Raw genomic sequence first — 22,630 nt, forward strand, 5'->3', positions numbered from 1 at the left:
TGAGGGTTGCGTTTCCTCCTCTAGAGGATCTTCCTGACCCAGGAATAGAACCCACATCACCTGCATTGGCAGGTTGATTCTTTACCACTGAGCTACCTGGGAAGCCCAATATAGCACCTATATAAGACACCCTCCGAAGACTGTTCTGCAGTGTTAGACTGGGGGATCATATCTCTGAAAACCTTTATCAGCCCTGCTGAGGATGGTGCGCCAGAGACAGAGCATTTAAATCTATTTTTATTTATTCATTTTTTGGCCACAATGCCCAGCAAGTAGACTCTTAGTTCCCCAACCGGGGATCAAACCCACATCCCCTGCAGTGGAAGGTGGAGTCTTAACCACTGGACCACCAGGGGAAACCCCAACAAAGCTTTTTTAAAAGTTCAAATGTGAAGCTTCCACCCACTTGCTGGATGCTTGAAGAGCTCATGGTGGGCAAGAGAAATCCAGTGACTGCAAACGTGACTAAGTGTTTGGTACCTCTTGAGCTCTGATGTTTCCTGTTCTTAGTCCCCAAATGGGGCCCCAGATACCAGATTTGAGCTGATTTCTGCTTCCAGTGCCCCTGCCCAACACTGCCCCTTTCCCGGATCATGACCTGAAGGGGTTCAGAGGGTCAGCTAGCTCACCTCCAAACACCATCTCCCCAAGACATGCCCAGGCACTGTGCTCATCAGGACCAGCATCACGGCACAGTCACATTCTGAGACTTTGCCTTTTTGAAGAGGTAACTTTACACCTAAAGAAAGGGACTTGAGAATCAACCATCCTTAATGTCACATCTTGGCTGAATGAAAATAGCATTTCCATATGCTTTTTAAATGACATTTTTTGTCTTTCTCTTTTATTGAAGTATAGTTGATGTACAATATAATATTAGTTTCAGTGTACAGCAAAGCAATCCTGTTATATGTATACATCTATATTCTTTTTTTCCAATTCTTTTCTATTATAGGTTATTATAAGGTATTGAATATACAGTTGCTTGTGCTATACCGTAAATCCTTGCTGTTTAAGATGAACTTTGTCTCCCCAGAATGATGGTGATGAGCAATGGATTTGAGACCCCCTGTGTTAGTTGAGAGCAAAGCCCCCACCAGGGCAAGACCACAGTTTTGCAATTCCTGGCCTGTGATCTTTTCCAAAACGCCAGATGGTGCTCACTGAAGGTCAGAGCCAAAGGCCCAAACAGTGGACTCATAAGGGGCCTGTGACCCTAGTGCTGACATGTGGAGTTACTCTCTGCTTGTTCTGCTGAGTTTTCTTGTTCCCAAGTGCAGTGACAATTGTTGTTGTTCAGTTGCTAAGCTGTGTCCAACTTTTTGTGACCCCATGTACTGCAGCATGCCAGGTTTCCCTGTCCTTCACTATCTCCCGGAGCTTGCTCAAACTCATGTCTTGAGTCAGTGATGCCATCCAACCGTCTCATCCTCTGCTGCCCTCTTTTCCTCCTGCCCTCAATCTTTCTCAGCATCAGGGTCTTTTCCAATGAGTTGGCTCTTAGCATCAGGTAGCCAGTGTATTGGAGCTTCAGCATCAGTCCTTCCAAGGAATATTCTGGGTTGATTTCCTTTAGGATTGACTGGTTTGATCCCCTTGCAGTCCAAAGGACTTTCAAAAGTCTTCTCCAGCACCACAGGTTCAAAAGCATCAATTCTTCGGCACTCAGCCTTCTTTATGATCCAACTCTCACATCCATACATGACCACTGGAAAAACCATAGCTTTGACTGTAATGACAGTGGAGGGTCTCAATCTTTACCCTACAAGACGAGCCTGAAAATTCATGACTTGGAGACTTTTATCATCATGAGGAGCACCATGCTGGCTGATCCCAGCCCTTTGGGACTGGAAAGGTGGTTTTGTGGGTAATCAGGTGATAAATCTTGTTCCTCCTTACCTCTGTGTCCATGCCAAAGGGATGTGTACGAACCTGGTGGTATTCGTATGGCTGGTGCTGAAAGAATATTACCCATCAGGGAAAGTGAGAATGATGGTAATTTAAAAATGTATACTCCAGGGACTTGCCTGCTGGTCCAGTGGCAAAGTATCCATGCTCCCAATATAGAGGCTGGGTTTCGATCCATGGTCAGGGAACTGGATTCCACATGGCACAGCTAAGAGTTCACATGCCACCATGGGGATCCTGCGTTTCCACCATGGAAACCCGGTGCAGCCAAATAAATAGGTAAATATTTTCAAGAAGTGTACTCCAGGCTGCCACTGAAGAAGTGTGAACTGAACACTGGAGAAAGAGAAGGTTTCTTTGTGACACTGCAGTAAGACGACCATTACAGTATATAGTTTCCCAGCACTTGCAAATACACTCAGTCATTAAGATTCAGCGTGTAGTTGGAAAATCCGGGGTTTGCATTGGGAAACCACTTTGGGCAAAGTTTTGGGGTGATTTTTGGGTGATGCCAGAGCTCCAGTGAAACTAAGGAGTCATTCTGTCACAAATTGGCTCATCTCACCACACAGACCCTGACAGTGATCGCCCACCTGTCTCCTTTGCTCTTTACATCCTTTCAGGCAATGGATTTGGAAGTCCCGGTGTTGGCGAGGAACATCCCCGGAAACTCCGCGGTGGTGAAGCATGAAGTTACAGGATTGCTGTTTTCAGACCCTCAGGTAAAGGAGAGCCATTTCCCTGTGTTCACCTGGTCCGAGTCATTTTCATCTGCACATGGTTCAGAGAGTCTGTAATTTGCATCTTTGTGATTAGCTCTCAGTATTCCCTTTATACAGTAAGTCCCCTACATACAAACAAGCCCAATTCCGAGAGCACATTCATAAGTCCAGTTTGTTTGTAAGTCCAGCAAAATTAGCTTAGGTACCCAACTAACACAATTGGCTATATAGTACTGTACTGTAATAGGGTGATAACACTTTTCATACAAATACCACATAAAAAGCAAACAATTGAGAAAACATTTTTAATCTTACAGTAGAGGACCTTGAAAAATACAGTAAGACAATGGACATATATTGAGTGGACAGGCGAGAAAAGTCATTGGCGAGAGGAGGGAGAGGAGGTGGAAGATAGTAGAGCTGAAGGATCGTCAGCAACAGGAGACGGAGGGCCAGCCACAACTTCACCCACGCCTGGCGTTGATGGCTCAGGTTCCAGTTTTCTTGCTGGATTTAATTCTATCGACCCTCTTGTAGAAACAATCTAGTGATGTCTGGGTAGTAGCTCTTTTTTTCTCGTCATAGATGACACGGTAGCACTGGATTGCTTTCTGAACGGCTGCTGCAGCCTTCATGTACCAGTCTACGTTAGGGTCCTATGCCTCAAAACCTACCAGTGCCTCCCCCAGTAAAGGAAATCTGCGCTCCTGTTCTCTATATATTGTGCAGTCAGGGACACAGAAGCACAGCCCCTGGTAGAGGATGCAGGCACGTGACAATGTGCGCCAGTGGTGCTGGTTTAGTCGCTAAGTCCTGTCTCACTCTTGCGACCCAAGGGACTGTAGCCCACCAGCCTCCCCTGTCCTTGTGGTTTTCCAGGCAAGAATACTGGAGCGGGTTGCCACTCCCTACATGACTGAACTTGCGAATGTGAATTAGCATCTTCGAAAGCTAGCAACTTGAAGGTTTACATGTAGGGGACTTACTGTAATCAGTGGAAGAGTATATGGAACACAGGGTCACTTTGTCACATGGGCAACCTCCTGGACATGTGACTCAAAGAAACCTCGGGACTTTCCAGAAACATGAGACCTGGGTTCTATTTCTGACGCTGCTGGTGTTGATTACCGTGACCCTGAGCAAGTCACTTCCCCTCTTAGATGCTTGAATTTCTAGTTTGTTTTTTTTAAGGTTTATTTTATTGAAGTATAGTTGATTTAGAATGTCTTAGTTTCTGCTGTGTAGCAGAGTGATTCAGTGATATATATATATACATGTGTGCATTCTCTTTCATATTCTTTTCCATCATGGTTTATCACAGGATATTTAGTATAGTTCCCTGTGTTCTACAGTAGGATCTTGTTGTTTATCCACGCTATATATAGTAGTTTGCGTCTACTAACCCCAAACTCCCAAATAGATTTCTGGTTTCTCAAGCAGGTACTCTTGAGGTATAATCCTATGCTTCTGGAATATCCCCTGGTATTCAGAAGATTGCCATATATCTGATCCCTTGCAGTTCTTCAAAACAATGTACAGAAGAGGCAGTGTAGTTGTGTTCATACATGTATGTGTCTGATACATGTGGGCATCTGAAATTAAATAAATACATGTATGTGTCTGATACATGTGTGCACCTGAAATTAAAATTAAGGCCAGTGCAGCTGACAGTGGGCACAGATGGTGGCACAGCGTCATCCGGGGCACACGTGTATGCCAGGACCTTCCTGGACATGCTTGAGGGGGTCCCAGTCCCAAGGTCTGAAGTTCCAAGGATGCGCCTGCCTTTAAACCTCCAGGACCCTGTGCAGGGCATGTAGCCTTGACCTGAGTCTCCAAGCTCCGTCTTCTCCTCCATACAAGTGGAACTAATTATAACAGCACACAGAGGTGTGTGGTGGGCTAAAGGGGCTGATATACAGGGCTGAGCCCTGGGTATAGCATGCAACCCAGGGCTCTGGGTATGGTTATCAGCAAAAGAAGAGCCCTTGATGCCCTACAGCTCGTGTTGTTGTTGTTTAGTCAGTAAGTTGTGTCTGACTCCTTGTGACCCCTTGGACTGTAGTCCGCCAGGTTACTCTGTCTATGGGTTTCTCCAGGGAAGAATACTGGAGTGGGTTGCCATTGTCTTCTCCATTGGCTCGTGTTCAGTTCAGTTCAGTTCAGTTCCTCAGTCGTATCCGACCCTTTGCGACCCCATGAATCATAGCACGCCAGGCCTCCCTGTCCATCAGCAACTCCCAGAGTTTACTCAAACTCATGTCCATCGAGTCGGTGATGCCATCCAGCCATCTCATCCTCTGTCATCCTCTTCTCCTCCTGCCCCCAATCCAAGTATCAGAGTCTTTTCCAATGAGTCAACTCTTCAGATGAGGTGGCCAAAGTATTGGAGTGGCTCTTGTTAGGTGGCAATAAAAAAAAAAAAAACAAAAAAAAACCTGAAGTCTTTAGATTTAAAAATAGGTTTTACCTAACATCATCTTTATGAAAGCATATGTTATATGCAGAAATAAAGGCAGAAATAAAGGGATTTATACTTAAAAGCATGGGTCAACTCAAATATTTGAAAATTCAGTCTTTCAGCTATCATACAGCAGATGTTTAATCCCAGATCCTTTTCCTTAGAAGAATTACAGGTGACCTGGTTTCACTGCCCACTGACATAGAGTCACACAGACAAGATGGGACCAGCTCCCCTGGGGGAGCAGTGGAGTTGCAGGTAGTCTGGCATCACCAGATACCACGTGGGTGCAGCTGCTCAGCTGGGAAGCCACCTGAAAAAGCAGTGGTCGGGTCCAGGGCTTATCTGTTATGGTCTAACAAAAGGCACGTCTCAACTAACGCCTTTCCTTTGAATGTTGTTGGTGGTTAGTTGCTCAGTCGTGTCTGATTCTTTGCGACCCCATGGACTGTAGCCCTCCAGAATCTTCTGTCCATGGAATTCTCCAGGCCACAATACTGGAGTGGGTTACCATTTCCTCCTCCAGCGGACTTCCAGATCCAGGGATCAAACCCACACCTCCTGCGTTGCAGGTGGGTTCTTTATCACCGAGCCACCGGGAAAGCCCTTTCCTTTGAATGTTGTTGTTTGAAGAGGGCATGGCAACCCACTCCAGTATTCTTGCCTGGAAAATCCCATGAACAGAGGAGCCGGGTGGGCTACAGATCATGGGGTCAAAAAGAGTTGGACACGACTGACGCAACTTAGCACGCACGCAGTGCACATGTTATTTTTTAGTTACTAAATCTTGTCTGACTCTTTTGTGACCCCATGGACAGTAGCCTGCCATGGGGTTCTCCAGGCAAGAATACTGGTGAGGGTTGCCATTTCCTTCTCCAGCAGATCTTCCCGACCCAGGGATCGAACCTGCGTCTCCTGCATTGCAGGCAGATACTTTACTGCTGAACTACCGGGGAAGCCCTTTCCTTTGAATAGTAACCCCTAAAAGCCAAAACAATACCAGGAAATGAAGAGTGTGTAGTGGCTCCCTGCTGATTCTCTAGACTAAAGCGTATTGCTTTTTACCACGTTCTGCATCTCTCTGCATCAGCACCAGCCTTGCCGGAGGTCATAGGATGTTGTCTCCCCGTGGGCAAAGAGATTTTATTTTCATCTTCCCAAACACACTGTCTATTTATTTTATAGCTCAATTTCAAACCCCTGCAGTTTTATCAGCAAGTGTCTGAATAGCCATCATTTATAAATGGGTGTATCAAGTCCAGTGTTAGAACAAGAGCAGTTTGGCTCTTCTGACTTCATTTCATGTTCCTTGTAAGACATTCCTTTTAATATTTGCAAATAACGATCCCGTTGCTGACACATCCAAGTTATTTCTGCTGGTTACCGGCTTCCTGTGAGTTATCAGACACAGTCCCAAAGCACTGACAAAGTTAAGGCTTGGGCTTATTTTGATTCCAACCCTTTAATGTTACTTTTACAAAGAATGTTAAAAAAAAAAAAATAGAACTGCTCTATGTTTCATACAGGGGGAGGCTGTGTTGTTTTTTTTTTTTCCTTTTTAATATCACATTTTGAAACATGTGCTAGACACAGATATCACACGTGGCTTTATTTCATAGTCGTGATCAGACTCGACCTAGCAAGGAGTGGGAGCTGTTGCTTTAAAAACAAATGTGCCTTTTCCACAAGTCAGTGGCTGTGGCTGCTGTCATCTCGGTTCAGGAGCTCAGATGAAATTGTCAGTGTTTGTGAGATTTATTTCGAATGTGTATTCAAATATGTCCTCGAAGCTCCATCTCACTTATTAATTAAGAAGGAACTTCCATGCAAGGGTGTCAGCCTCATGAAGTTAATATAGATAGATACATACATAGATACATAGTTACATATATACATAGATACATACACACATACACACATGTGCATTTGCTCTGTCCTGTCCATCTCTTTGCAATCCCATGAACTGTAGCCTGCCAGGCTCCTCTGTCCATGGGATTTTCCAGGCAAAAATACTGAAGTGGGCTGCTATTTCCTACTATAGGGGATCTTCCCGACCCAGGGATCAAACCCTCGTCTCTTGTGTCTCCTACATTGGCAGGCGAGTGGATTTTTTTTACCACTGAGCCACCTGGGAAGCCCACGTATATACATATAAAATGCAAAAAGTCATATTTTGGATTTTCAACAAAATGATGATTAAAAATAGTCAGCTGTGGTAGGAACAAAATAACCTCTGTTTTTATACACCTCAGCCATGGGAAACCTTAATTTACGTGAAGCTTTCCAAACCTACTAAACATTGATTTTTTTTTGTTGTTACCACGACAGACTCATTCTTTTTCTTTTTAGGAAGAAAAGAGCTGAGCTATTTTATGGCACCATTTTATAGCTTCAGAATTAAAATCCATTTGACATTTAGTAGAAACTGTGAATCCGTATTCTTTCTCAAGGACAGACTTTTGAAGTGTGGTCCAAACTAATTTTGCTGGGAGGTTCTGTTTGTTTTTTAGGCAACTGTAAAGAAAATCATAACTTTTGGAATAATGATGATGACAGCTAACATTTATCGTGTGTGTATTTTGTTCCGGCCTCTCTTCTTTGTGTTCACCATACACTTTTACTAAGACTGTTTGATTTTCAAACTTTGATAGTCAATCAAAAGTTTCAGGTTTGGAAGAAGTGAAGCATGTCGGAGACATGGCAGCCTCCTTCAGGCTGTGTTTGAAACTTGTTTTCTGCTCGAAATATGAGTGACGCTGGACACATTTCTTCTTCCTGGGCTCATCCCTTGATCCATAAGATGGAGATGATGATGCTGGTCTTTGGGGAACAGCAGAAAGCATGTGGGGTTGAATTCCGTCCTTGGTCACAGAGGAGAGCTGTGTGGATACAGAGTTAAATCGTATTCATGGTGCTGACCCCTGGGTGATGTCACTGGCTGCCCCCTGGGAAATATATAGTCTTCTGAGCTCTTAGACTTAAGCACTGGAATTAGGCTCAATACAGCGAGACGTTCTCCTTGTGAGATCTGGCCAGCGTCATGCAGAATATCATTTCTCTTTTTATTCAAAACAAGTTTTTAACTTTTTAATTCTATTTACCTGTTTTGATTGATGATTGCTTTACAGTATTGGTTTGATATCTATCATATATCAGCATGAATTAGCCACAGGTGTACATGTGTACCCAGGTGTACATATTAGTCACAGGTGTCCCCTCGCTCTTGAACCTGCCTCCCACCTTCCACTATTTCCCACCCCTCTCGGTTGTTACAGAGCCCCGGTTTGAGTTCCCTGAGTCATACGGCAAATTTCCATTGGCTAGCTATTTTTCATGTGTTCATGTATATGCTTCTGTGCTATTCTCTCCATTCATCTCACCCTCTCCTTCCTCTCCCCCACCTTGTCCACAAGCCTGTTCTCTATGTCTGCGTCTCCATTGCTGCCCTGTGAATAGTTCATTAGTACCGTCTTTATAGATTCCATATATGTGCGTCAATATATGATATTTGTAAAGCAGAATTTTAACTTTTTAGTCAAACATTTAGGATTCTTGGATATTAAATAAGCGGCGCTGGTGGTAAAGAACCCGCCTGCCAATGTAGGAGACGTAAGAGATGTGGTTCAATCCCTGGGTTGGGAAGATCCGCTGGAGGAGGGCATGGCAACCCACTCCAACAGTATTCTTGCCTAGAAAAATCCCATGGACAGAGGAGCCTGGAGGGCTAGAGCCCACGGGGTCGAAAAGAGTCAGACACGACTGATTGAACTTAGCACTAACGTATAATGTATAAGCCCCCAACCAGTTCTTCAAAATGTAAAATCACAGATGACTGTTCAGTGTTGATAGGATTTTCACTGAAGCCCAAAGGAAACTCAGGGCAAACAGTTCAGTTCAGTTCAGTCACCCAGTCGTGTCCGACTCTGTGACCCCACAGACTGCAGCACGCCAGGCCACCCTGTCCATCGCCAGCTCCAGCAGTTTACTCAATCTCATGTCCACTGAGTCGGTGATGCCATCCAACCATCTCATCCTCTGTTGTCCCCTTTTCCTCCTGCCTCAGTCTTTCATCAGGGTCTTTTCAAATGAGTCGGTTCTTCACATCAGATGGCCACAGTATTGGAGTTTCAGCTTCAGCATCAGTCCTTCCAATGAATATTCAGGACTGATTTCCTTTAGGATTGACTGGTTTGATCTCCTTGCAGTCCAAGGACTCTCAAGAGTCTTCTTCAGTACCACAGTTCAAAAGCATCAATTCTTTAGCACTAAGATTTCTTTATAGTCCAACTCTAATCCATACATGACTACTGGAAAAACCATAGCTTTGCAAGATGAAACTTTGTTGGCAAAGTAATGTCTCTGCTTTTTAATATGCTGTATAGGTTGGTCATAGCTTTTCTTCCAAGGAGCAAGCGTCTTTTAATTTCATGGCTGCACTCACCATTTGCAGTGATTTTGGAGCCCCCCAAAAATAAGTCTGTCACTGTTTCCCCATCTATTTGCCATGAAGTGATGGGACCAGATGCCATGATCTTAGTTTTCTTAATGTTGAGTTTTAAGCCAACTTTTTCACTTTCCTCTTTTCACTTTCATTAAGAGGCTCTTTAGTTCTTCCTTGCTTTCTGCTATAAGGGTGGTGTCATCTGCATATCTGAGGTTATTGATATTTCTCCCAGCAATCTTGATTCCAACTTGTGCTTCTTCCAGCCCAGCGTTTCTCATGATGTACTCTGCATGTAAGTTAAATAAGCAGGATGACAATATACAGCCTTGAAGTACTCCTTTCCTGATTTGGAACCAGTCTGTTGTTCCATGTCCACCTAACTGTTGCTTCCTGACCTGCATACAGATTTCTCAAGAGGCAGGTCAGGTGGTCTGGTATTCCCATCTTTTAAAAAATTTTCCAGAGTTTGTTGTGGTCCATATAATCAAAGCCTAGGGCAAACTATGGGTGAACTAAATTGCAAGTCAATACAACATTTATTTATATGGATTTGCCCTTTAGGGTGACCATATTGTTCATTGTGCAAAACCAGGATACCTTTGAGAGTGAAAGTGATGTTATTATTAATTGTGTTTAGTCTTTTGGCCAAACTTTGCAGCATGTGGGATCTTATTTCCCTGACCAGGGATTAAACCCATGTCCCCTGTATTGGAAGTGCAGAGGCTTAATCACTGGACTACCAGTGAAGTCTCACAGGGGGTGCTATTGATAATTATGCTGAGATGACAGGTTTGAACCTGAACCAAATGATGCAGGTAAGGACTGTCTGCTTGAAAATCTGGGATCAGGTGCATGGCTGGTATTTGACCAGGGTGAGTCCAACCACGTGTGGGAGTTACAATTTTCTAATAGTCATGTTCAAAGAAAATAAAAAGAAACAGATGAAAAGATCTGTTGATCTATTGATATGAAATTCATATCAATAATACAATGTGTTTTATTTAGCTCCATCTAGCCAAACTTGTAGGGCTTCCCTGGTGGCTCAGAGGTTAAAGCATCTGCCTGCAATGTGGGAGACATGGATTTGATCCCTGGGTCAGGAAGATCCCCTGGAGAAGGAAATGGCAACCCACTCCAGTATTCTTGCCTGGAGAATCCCATGGACGGAGGAGCCTGGTGGATTACAGTCCACAGGGTTGCAAAGAACAAACTTGCATCCTCTTAACATGTAATCAATATAAATATTTTTTTTTAAAGATTTATTTGTGGTCGCTCTGGTTCTTCGTTGTTGCATCTGGACTTTCTCTAGTTTCAGTGAACAGGGGCTTCTCTTTGTTGCAGTGAGCAGGCTTCTCATTGCAGTGGCTTCTCGTGTTGCAGAGCACCGGCTCTACGCATGTGGACTTCAGTAGTTGTGGCGCACAGGCTCAGTTGCTCTGCACCATGTGGGATCTTCCTGGACCGGAGATCAACCCCGTGTCCCTGCATTGACCAGTGGACTCCCAACCACTCAACCACTAGGGAAGCCCGGTTTGAATCATGTTTAATGAGATCTTTACATTCTTTTTTTTTTAAAGTCACTGAAATCTTGTGTGTATTTTACACACCAGTTCAACTCCATCTGGAGATTAAATTTGGATTGAACTACTTGGTTTGCATTGAGACTCCATACCATTTGCAGTTGGGAAAGTAGATGCACGTATGCAGGCTGTTGAAAAGCTTTGCAATACCTGACTGGAGCACCAGTTTTAACATTTAAATGTAAGTCCACTCAAGTGAATAATTAAAAATGCGGTTCCTCGGCTGCACTGGCCACACTTCCAGAGCACAGAGTGGGTGGTGGGGCTGTGGGCCTGGTGGGACTCCTCTCAGGAGAGGGAGTGAGTAATGGGGCAGGTGGTCCCTGCCTGACCTCCCCTGTGTGCTGGGTGCCCTTGGAGGGACTTTGCCCGTTTCTCTTATTATTTATCACGAGCACGCCACACAGGCGTTACCATGATGCACCCAGAGAGGGGAAGTTGTTTGCCTTATAAGTTCAGCTGGAGGCGGTGGGGCGGGGACTCGAACCCGCAGCCTGATGGCAGAGTCTGCTCAGCCGGTCCTGAGAGCCTTTGCACAAGATTCCTCCTGCGGCCACCTCTCCCCCGTCTCTGTCTCTCCTTGTCTGTCTCCACGTCTCTCTTTGTCTTTCCCTCCCCCATCTCTCCTTTCTCTGTCTCTGTATGTCCTTGTCTCTCCCTTCGTCTCTGTCTCTGCCTCTCTGACCCCCTCTTCTGTCTGTGTGTCTCTCCGTCTCTGGATCTGTGTCTCTCTGTCTCTCCTTTATCGCTGTTTCTGACTTTGCTTCTGTTTCTCTCTCCCTCTATCTGTGTCTCGGTCTCCCTGACACCTGTCCATTTCTCTCTTTCTGTCTCTGTCTTGCTCTCCATCTCTCTCTCTCCCCCTCCCTCCCCTTCTCTCATTTGGGGACAGAAGGGACACTTTTCCATAAGACCGTCCTCTAAAAGGATTCTGCTCACGATTTTGTCCAAGTCCCTGGGGAGAGCGGACGTCTTTCTACGTCCCCGTCCTCCTTGACTTCTCCACCTGTGGCTGGTGTGTGCGATCAGAAAGACACAGGTGGCACGGGATGCCCCGGGTGGGCACAGCACTGAGCGGGGCTGCACGGAGCGACTTGGCCAGGTGAAGACGAGCGCAGAGCCAGCAGGTGGGGCTCACTGCTCAGGAAAGGCCCGGCCCGGCCGGCAGCGGACCAGGGATGGAGCTCAGGGCCCTTCCTGGCTCTGGTCCAGGGGTTTGCGCTTCAGACCAGCAGGCAAAGTCTGACATTCCCGTAAAATAGGAGGAAGACAGGACAGTTCTTGGTTTTGTTTTTGTTTTTTTTCCAAAAAAAAACCCAAACAAACAAACAAACAAAAAAGGTGAGTCTTCACTCACCTTTCCAGGGCAGGAGAAAGCATCTCGGACTTGACCTTCCGGCCTGACCTCTGCTGGTGGCCTGCTTCTCACAGGCTTCATACGTGCTTCTGGGACCCACCCGCTGTGCAGGTCCACTCTGCTTGTGAACAAGCATATTATAGTTTGGGGTTTTTTTGTTTTTTGAAAGTGAGAGGTTTTAGATACTTCATTAAATATGAATATATTCAATTTCAAAGCTTTGCCATCCCTAGTCACCATGGTGTAGAATATGTGTCCTTGTGTAAAAAATACCCATTCAGTGTGCTTTAAGAGGAATAAATGTTTTGCAATCTATGTGACATGCAATAGAATTTGATATTTTTTTTTGAAAAAACAAGTAACTGGGGACTTCTCTGGTGGTCCAGTGGCTAAGACTCCATATATATAGGATATATATTGGGATAGGCTCCCAATATAGGGGTTTGATCCCTGGTCAGGGAACTAGATCCCACATGCTGCAGCTCAGAGTTTGCATGTCAGAACTAAAGATCCAGTGTGCTGCAACTAAGACCTAGCACAGCCAAATAAATAAGTATTTTTTTTTTAAAGTCATTGTAATTAGGGGGATTGCAATTAGGAGAGTGGCCTTCGTGACCTGGCCTGACCACACCAAAGGGACCCTCTGTCCCCACTAAGTGAAGTGAAAGTCGCTCAGTTGTGTTCAACTCTTTGTGACCTCATGGACTATACAGACCATGAAATTCTCTAGGCCAGAATCCTGGAGTGGGTAGCCTTTCTCTTCTCCAGGGGAGCTTCCCAACCCAGAGATCGAACCTAAGTCTTCCACAGTCGGATTCTTTACCAGCTGAGCCACAAGGGAAGCCCAAGAATAGTGGAGTGGGTAGCCTATCCTTTCTCCAGCAGATCTTCCCCACCCAGTAATCAAGCCAGGATCTCCTGCTTTACAGGTGGATTCTTTACCAACTGAGCTATGAGGGAAGCCCAATGTCCCCAGAGCTGCCAGCCAATTCCCTGCCCATGACTCTGTGAGTTCCTCTTACCAGGGGCCTGGTGGACTCTTCTAGTGACTAGATGTCAGGACAGCAAATGCAGTGCACAGCTTGCTCTAGCAATCAGCCTTATAGGTGCCTCTGAAGTTGATCCTGGAGTTCAGAGCAAAGAGGTGCCAGTGACTTCTTAGCACTTGTAGAATTCAGGCAGGTGGCCTGTTTAGGATCTTTGGGGACTGCAGCCATGAGGGGTGATGCTATAGGAGAAGGAAGGGGGGCCCTGGCAGCCAACTCAAGCCCACTTCCCAGGGGCTTCTGCTCTTGCCGCAAGCGAGGCCTTGCACACCAGGAGCCCCACACGTCCGTTCTGGGCTCTGGATCTGTGCGCTGCTTCTGTCTGTCTCTCGGGGGCTCTGTCCCCAGAGTACTGCTCAACCGGGACTCTTCAGAGGCATGACTGGGTCTTGTCTGGATGGTTATAACAGCCTCCACCATTCCACCCATGCACTCTTCTCTTCACCGCCAAAGGGACCTTTATACAATGCAGATCTTGGGACTTTACAGGTGGTCCAGTGGTTAAGAATCCGCCTTCCAATGCAGGGAACATAAGTTCCATCCCTGGTCTGGGAAGATCCTACATGCCGCAGAGCAACTAAACCCATGTGCCACAACTACTGAAGCCAGCACACCTAGAGTCTGTGCTCCGCAACGAGAGAAGCCACCGCAATGAGAAGCCTGCGTACCACAACTAAATAGCCCCCTCTTGCTGCAACTAGAGAAAGCCAGTGTTCAGCAATGAAGACCTACCATGGCCAAAATATAAGATAAATCTTTAAGAAAAGAAATTAAGAAAAAAACGCGGATCCTGTCCATCCATTCCAGTAGAAAAGCCCTGGGTGACTTCCCGTGGGTGCAGAGAAAATGCAGCTCCCATCTCAGTTCCCCGGGCCCCCATCAGCCCCCTCATTCCCCTGCTCTGATCTCCCTGCCCCTTTCTCCTGCCTGGTTCCACCCACATCCAGGCCCCCAGGAGCATCTTTCCCCTTCACCTTCACTGTCTCTTTCTCAAGAGGCTTTTGGTGGCCCCTGATCTATCACCCCATTCCCCACCCCATATTCTCTATCCCCCCACCCTGTGTTTTTCCTCCATAACCCTCTGCACAGGTCATACATGCGCACTTGCTTTTATTGTCCACAGCGTCACTCCCTCACCCCCACCCCAGACTGGATGCCTGCCAGAGTGGCAGTCATGCTGGCTTTTTCATGCAGCCCCCTCGTGATGGTCCTGGCACAGATGGGTGCCCAGTAACTAGTGGGAGATGTACTTAGACCAGGGCATTAAAGGGATCCTCTTTCTGGTAACCACCTTTGGTTATTTAAGTGTGATGTAGCCCTACGCCACATGCTGTCCAGGTATGACTGAACTGCTGTCTTTCCCTGTTTTTTTTGAAAAGTAGCCGATGACAGCCTTGGCCGCGGAGTTCTGCCTGGACTTCAAGGTGTCCCTTTTTAGGTGGTTCTTTCCACGTCCTCGCTGAAGGCAGTGATCCTTGGGTGACACTGTCAATGTCATGCTCACGGCATCTCCCCAAAGCATGACCAGGATGACTTAATTGCAGACTTACTTGCACATTTCTTCTGGGTTTTGCTCTTTCCCTCTGACGTTCGACTGCTGGTAACGTGTCCACCAGAACCATCTCCTGAGTCCACCTCTTCTCTCCAAAGCCGCGCCTCATTTACTTCCCCTCCCTTTCTGCCATCCTCCTCTTCCCTGCCTCCCGAGCTGCCAGCATAGCACGGGCAATGTTGTGCCAGCTCGTATATTGGAGCTGATGCTCTGCGAGGAATCTGGGAGGCAAGAGAGAGAGAGAATGTCCACCATCCTTGCCTTTAGCTTCATCAGTAGGTCCCAAGTCCTGTAGATCCGCGCAGTAGCTTTGTGGACTTACTCCATCCTGCTGTGAAGCAGCCTTGGCTCTGGGGCTGCTTCACCTCTGCACAGCCCGAGGTTAATTCCCGTTTCTGATACTTCCTGCTGTGTAACCTCGGACAGGTTCCTGGACCTCTCTGTGCCCCCATGTTTCTCTGAAAGGAGTTGTAGTCATAGCACAGAGTTGGTGCCCTTTTTCTGTAATTCCAAAATCCTAAAAAGGCTTGAAAAAACAATTTTACTTTTAGTCAATTGGGTGCCAAAACTCCCTTGGCAGCAAACTCGTATCTGAGCTGATGTGAAATCATTCGTGGCTTTGTTTGTCCTACTGGGTGGGACTATTCATAGTTTGAGTCAGAAGTTTCATCGTGTTGTTTACGGGGCTCTGTCTTAGACCTACTGGAGGGTATATGCTAATAAAAGGGTACTTAAGCATCTTATTGGGCTTCACGGGTAGCTCAGAAATTGCCTTCACGGGTAAAGAAATTGCCTTCAATGCATTAGGCGCAGGAGACAAGGATTCAATCCCCGGGCCAGGAAGATCCCTGGAGGAGGGCATGGCAACCCACTCCAGTATTCTTGCCTGGAGAATCCCCATAGACAGAGGAGCCTGACAGGCTACAGTCCATGGGGTCTCAAAGAGTTGGATACGACTGAAGCAACTGGGCACACATGCACGTAACCCAAAATCCTGAACGCTGAAACATGATCAATGTCGGCTGTTGTCATTGTCAAATTCTGCCTGACTCTGGCCCCCATGGAAGGCTTTTGGCCACAGACATCAGGAGTCATTGTTGAGAAATTAGAGAACAGGCTGGCACCTCACTGAGGTTTTCTGCCTGACTCAACCAGGCACCAGAGAAGGAAATGGCACCCCGCTCCAGTACTCTTGCCTGGAAAATCGCATGGATAGAGGAGCCTGGTGGGCTGCGGTCCATGGGGACGCTAAGTGTCGGACCCAACGGAGGGACTTCACTTTCACTTTTCACTTTCATGCACTGGAAAAAGAAATGGCAACCCACTCCAGTGTTCTTGCCTGGAGAGTCCCTGGGACGGCAGAGCCTGGTGGGCTGCCGTCTATGGGGTCGCACAGAGTCAGACACGACTGAAGCGACTTAGCAGCAACCAGGCACAGAAGAGAATCTAAAGGCGGTTCACTTTCTCACCAAGTGGTCCATGGCACTCATGTATTTGAAAAGATACTGTACCCCAACATTCATAGCAGCAGTATTCACAATAGTCAGGACATAAAAACCACACGTGTCCGTCAACAGATGAATGGATGAAGAAGCTGTGGGTACATATATACAATGGAATACTACCCAGCCATAAAAAAGAATGAAACAGTGCCACTTGCAGCAACATGGATGGACCTAGAGATCGTCATAATAAATGAAAAGTAAGTCAGACCAAGACAAATACCATGTGATATTGCTTATATGTGGAATCTAAAATATGGCACAGATGAACTTCTTTTTTTTTTTTTTTTTTTTTTCAGATGAACTTCTTTATGAAACAGAAATAGACTCACAGACATAGGAAACAAATTTATGGTTACCAAAGGGGAAAGGGTGGGGTAAATTAGGAGTTTGGGATTAACAGATCCACAGGACTATATCTAAAGTAGATAAACAATAAAGTCTTGCTGTATGACACAGGGAACTAGATTCTGTGTCTTGTAATAAGCCACAATGGAAAAGTATATCAAAAAGAATATGTGTATATATGTATAACTGAATCACTTTGTTGTATACCAGAAATGAATGCAAGATTGTAAATTAGCTACACTTCAGTGAAAAAAAAGTAAGCTGGAGGTTTGGGCTTCCCAGGTGGTGCTAGTGGTAAAGAACCTGCCTGCCAATGCAGGAGAAATAAGAGATGCGAGTTTGATTCCTGGGTCAGGAAGATCCCCTGGAGGAGGGCATGGCAACCCACTCCAGTATTCTTTCCTGTAGAATCCCATGGACAGAGGAGCCTGGCAGGCTACAGTCCGTGGAGTTGAAAAGAGTTGGACACGACTGAAGCTACTTAGCATGCACACAGGCTGGAGGTTTATGCTGAGTGATTCCAAGACTATTTGTATGTTCTTATGAGTGGCCCTCACTTTACTTAATGGCAGGAGGAGAGAGAATAGCTAATATATGCAGATAGTTGGGAGTATTTTGTGGCCATGTTTACATGCCCATCATTGCGAAATGTGGCATTTAGCTAGAGCTTAACACTAGACCAATGAATGGTGTTGCACATAAGAAGAATAGACTTTTCTATATGGATCTTGAAGTGGGATTCTCACTGCTGGCAGTTTCCAATAAGATCCATATATTCTGTGGCCTAAAAACTTGTGTAAAATAAGTTAGGCACAGTGGTCCATCTTAGGCCAGAATCACCTGGGATGGGGGGAGAACTATTAGAAAATACACGTGTATTATGGACCAAATGTTTGTGCCTCCACGTACTCACACCCAAATCCAGATGTTGAAATTCTAACCTCTCCTATGATGGTGTTAGGAGGCAGGGCCTCCAATAGTCCATTAGGACGTGAAGGTGGGGTCCTCATGAGTGGAGTTAGAGCCCTAATAAAAACGACCGTACATGGACTTCCCTGGTGGTCCAGTGGTTAAGAATCTGCCTGCCAATGCAGGGGACACAGGTTCAGTCCCTGCTCTGGGAAGATTCCACATGCCGAGGGGCAGCTGGGCCCATGTGCTGCAACCACTGAGCCCTTGCTCTCTAGATCCCACAAGCTGCAACTCCTGAAGCGCATGTGCCTACAGCCTGTGCTTGGCAACAGGAAAAGCCACCTCAAGGAGAAGCTGTCACACTGCAGCAAAGAATAGCCCTGCTCGATGCAACTAGAGAAAGCCTGCGTGCAGCAATGAAGACCCATCGCAGCCAAAAATTAACCAATTTTTTAAAAAGGACCCCACAAAGATCTCTGATTCCTTCTGCCACAGGAGATTATAGGGAGAAAACAACCATCTATGAATCAAGAAACAGATCCTTTCAGCCTCCAGAACTGTGCGAAGTAAATGTTTGCTGTTTATGAGGTCCCCACCCCAGCCTCTAGTATCCTATTGTTGTTGTTGTTCAATCATGTCCCATTCTTTGAGACCCCATGGACTGCAGCATGCCAGGCTTCCCTGTCCTTTACTGTGTCCCAGAGTTTTCTCAAACTCCTGTTCATTGAGTCCATGATGCCATCCAAACATCTCAACCTCTGTTGCCCCCTTCTCCTGCCCTCAGCCTTTCCCAGCATCAGGTTCTTTTCCAGTGGGTCAGCTCTTTGCATCAGGTGGCCAAAGTATTGGAGCTTCAGCATCAGTCCCTCCAACGAATATTCAGGGTTCATTTCCTTTAGTTTGAACTGGTTTGATTTCCTTGCAGTTCAAAGGACTCTCAAGAGTCTTCTTGAGCACCACAGTTCAAAAGCATCAATTCTTTGGCACTCAGCCTTTTTTATGGTCCAACTCTCAGATCCATACATGACTACTGGAAAAACCATAGCTTTGACTGGATGGACCTTTGTCGGCAAAGTGATGTCTCTGCTCAAACAGACTAAGACAACATTTCTGGACCCCCACCCCCAACCTATCCAGTCAGAATCTTACAGCAAAGTTTGAGAACCAGAGGTACAGACAAAACCTTAATTAACTGCAGGATTCCATGCAAGAGAAAGCCCCGGGGAAAACCACAGTCTTAATGACAACATATCTGTCAGTTTTCAGAAAGCTCCTTGTCAGTTTCTCCCATCAGTGATTTGTTGTACTCAAAGCATCTGCGGAAGCAGTTTTGGGACTGTTTAATTGAACATACACCCTGAGCCTGAAATGTAGAGTTTTTATGTGATTGACTTTCGCTCTTCCAGTAAGAATTAGGATGTATCACTCACAGAAGGTTGCCAGAATGCAATGTTCTTTAAAACCATCCCATGTTCAGCCTGCCAGCTCTCGTGTTCTCTCCCGCGTGGGTAACTTGTTTCCTGTTGAGGGGTTTTCCTCTGCCCCCTGGCTTTCAGCTGACATGGTTACGTGAAGGCTCCCAACAGAGGTCTAACTATCCATCCTGTGAAATGGACAGCTTCTCATGCCCTGGATCTGTTGCCCTGAGGCAACAAGGCAGGTTGAAAGGATTCAGTGAGGAAAAAAAAAATTTTTTTAATTGAAATATAGTTGATTTAAAATATTACATTAGTCTCAAGTGTACAATGTAGTGATTCATTATTTTTACACATTATATTCTATTTAAAATTACTATAAAATATTGGCTCTATTTCCCGTGCTGTGCAATATATCCTTGCAGCTTGTTTATTTTGTAACAGCTTGTACCTGTTAATTCCATACCCCTATCTCACCTCTCCCTATTTACCTCTCCTCTCTGGTTACCACTGGTTTGGTCTCTGTGAGTCTGTTTTGTTATATTCATTCCTTCGTTTTATTTTTTTATATTCTACTTGTAACTTTTAACATACAGTATCTGTTGTCCTCTCTCTGACCTATTTCTCAGTGAGAAGTTTTTCCACCACTCAGAAAGGAAGAAAACTCTGAAAATGGTCAACAACTAATTGAATAATTATGAAAGCAAAACTCTACTCATTTGCATGATTTTTTTAAAGAACTTTTGAAACTTATAACCTATGCCAGAGTTTGCACACTGCTGGTCTTGGGGTGGATCTAGTCTGCAAACATGTTTTGTTTAGTTTTGCCGTATACTTAAGATTTTGATTTAGCTGTTGATATTTAACATGGAGTACTTTTACGTAAATACTCAGAATTTTGACTTCTCTTGAAGATCATAGGAAATGTGGAGACAAGCAGAGGCCTCTATTCACCCAGGCAGCTGGGGTTTGACTTCCCTGCCAGGGCCCAGGAGGCAGGCACCTGAGTTTCCAACTCTGATTTTAAGATGTGGTATCCTGATACTTGATTTCTATTTTCTTTTACTTGTTTTAGTGTTACAGTTACAGTTCAGTTGCTCAGTCGTGTCCGACTCTGTGACCCAATGGACTGCAGCATGCCAGGCTTCCCTGTCCATCACCAACTCCTGGAGCTTGCCCAAACTCATGTCCATCGAGTAGGTGATGCCATCCAACCATCTCATCCTCTGTTGTCCCCTTCTCCTCCTGCTTCAGTCCTTCCCAGCATCAGGGTCTTTTCCAATGAGTCAGTTCTTTTCATCAGGTGGCCAAAGTATTGGAATTTCAGCTTCAGCATCAGTCCTTCCAATAAATATTCAGGACTAATTTCCTTTAGGATGGACTAGTTTGGTCGCCTTGCAGTCCAAGGGACTCTCAAGAGTCTTCTCCAACACCACAGTTCAAAAGCATCAGTTCTTTGGCGCTCAGCTTTCTTTATAGTTCAACTCTCACATCCATACATGGCTACTAGAAAACCTATAGCTTTGACAAGATGAACCTTCATCGGCAAAGTAATTTCTCTTTTTAATATGCTGTCTAGATTGGTCATAGCTTTTCTTCCAAGGAGTAAGCGTCTTTTAATTTCATGGCTGCAATCACCATCTGCAGTGATTTTGGAGCCCAGGGAAATAAAGTCTGTCACTTTCCATTGTTTCCTCATCTATTTGCCATGAAGTGATGGGACTGGATGCCACAATCTTAGTTTTTTGAATGTTGAGTTTTAAGCCAGTGTTTTCACTCTTCTCTTTCTCTTTCATCAAGAGGCTCTTTAGTTCTTCTTCTCTTTGCACCCTTTAATGCCTCATAACTTATTATCATGAATAATTTTCAAGACTAGATCATTGCATGAGTGATGAACACTCCCCTTCCTAACCAGGATTTGGCAGTCAGATGGTGCGTGTTCTGGCGAGTTCTGCAGGTGACAGGTATATAGAAGCTATGGGGCTTTGGTTGGGATGATGATACATTGGCATTTATACTTGTTTCCTGGAATTTTTTGGAAAATTTTTATTTATTTACTGTTGACTGCACTGAGTCTTTGTTGCTGCCCTTGGGCTTTCTCAGGTTGTGGCCAACAAGGTCACCTCTCTAGTTGTGGTGCCTGGGCTCCTCACCTGTGACAGCTTCTCTTGTTGCAGAGTGCAGGCGCTGGCCAAGAGGGCTCAGTAGTTGTGGCTCATGGCCTTAGTTGCTCCCCTGCATGTGGGATCCTCCCGCACCAGGGATCGAACCTGTGTCCCCTGCATTGGCAGGCAGACTCCTAACCCCTGGACTACCAGGGAAGACCCTGGAAGTTTTGCTACAGCTCTTATAGCATAGTTCTTTGGTCCACTGGATGAGTGACTGGTTGTGATGCAGATGGTAGCCAGGCATCTCTGTTGAAGTGGTCTTTTGTCTTCAGGAGGCTATCCCAGGCTTCTTTGTGGGGTGACCTCAGGGTCCCATGATGGCAAGGTTGGGAGCTGTAGGGCCTTTTGAAGCTTTGCTTGCAAGTCAGACAACAGAACTAGTCTGTTAGTCAAAGCAAATTCCAGGACCAGCCTAGATTCAGGAGATGGGGAAATAGACCTCCTCCCCACTTTATGGGAGGACTGGGCAGGTCCTATTACAACGAGACATTCATGAAAGGGATGGAAGGGCCGTGGCCGCCGTCTTGCACAGAGTGAATGACAGAGTGTGTCAACATACTTTTCTCATTGTCCGCACGAGTGTGTTCAGAATATTGCCTTAGTTGTCATGGGGGAGCTGTTTCAGCCCAGAAGAAAATAATTTCAGGGCCTCAGAGAGTGACTCTCAACATTCCAGAGTGCGATTTTCTTCTTTCTTTTCTTTCAGCCAGAGTCCAGGATTCTATGCCAGTGGCGAAGATGTTTCTCACTCCTCACCCGACTCTCTCTTGCTTTATTTCAGTCTGTGGTTTTTTTTTTGTTGTTGTTCAGTCTCACATGCAGAGAGGAATAAACAGTGTGCTTTATCACATCCTATTCCTAGAAACTCTATCATTCAGAACTCTGTTGTAAAACGGTCATAGATTCTATAGAAATCATAAGCAGGGGGGTTGAGTTTTAGCCAAAGTCTCTGTATCAGGTAAATCAAAGATACGAGCAGCATCTTAAAATAATGTACCAAAGCTATAAGCCTCTAGAATAACTTTAATAAGGATGTTGTTATCCTGTGAGATGAGAATAAATATGTTATATTTTTATTATAAAAAGAACACCAATTTACCATAAAGTGTATGCATACTGCTTAAAAACATAATTCTACTCTATTGTAAATATTGCTATTTATATTGCTAGCTATAAAAATCATCCAACGTTTAATTAACAATAATTTTGAGAGTA

At 45.3% G+C, this 22,630-nt stretch overlaps 1 protein-coding gene across 2 annotated transcripts in view; it reads left to right on the top strand.

The window, feature by feature from the left end:
• Positions 1-22,630, top strand: part of GLT1D1 (glycosyltransferase 1 domain containing 1) — a 110,169-nt gene that overhangs the window by 84,497 nt on the left and 3,042 nt on the right. For both annotated transcript variants that reach the window (XM_065904840.1, XM_065904841.1), the window contains one exon: positions 2,532-2,630. In XM_065904840.1, coding sequence (XP_065760912.1) covers positions 2,532-2,630 — 99 coding nt within the window. The remainder of the gene's footprint in view (positions 1-2,531; positions 2,631-22,630) is intronic.

The sequence above is a fragment of the Muntiacus reevesi genome, chromosome 13 (genome assembly GCF_963930625.1).
Source record: "Muntiacus reevesi chromosome 13, mMunRee1.1, whole genome shotgun sequence".
Lineage (NCBI taxonomy): Eukaryota > Metazoa > Chordata > Mammalia > Artiodactyla > Cervidae > Muntiacus > Muntiacus reevesi.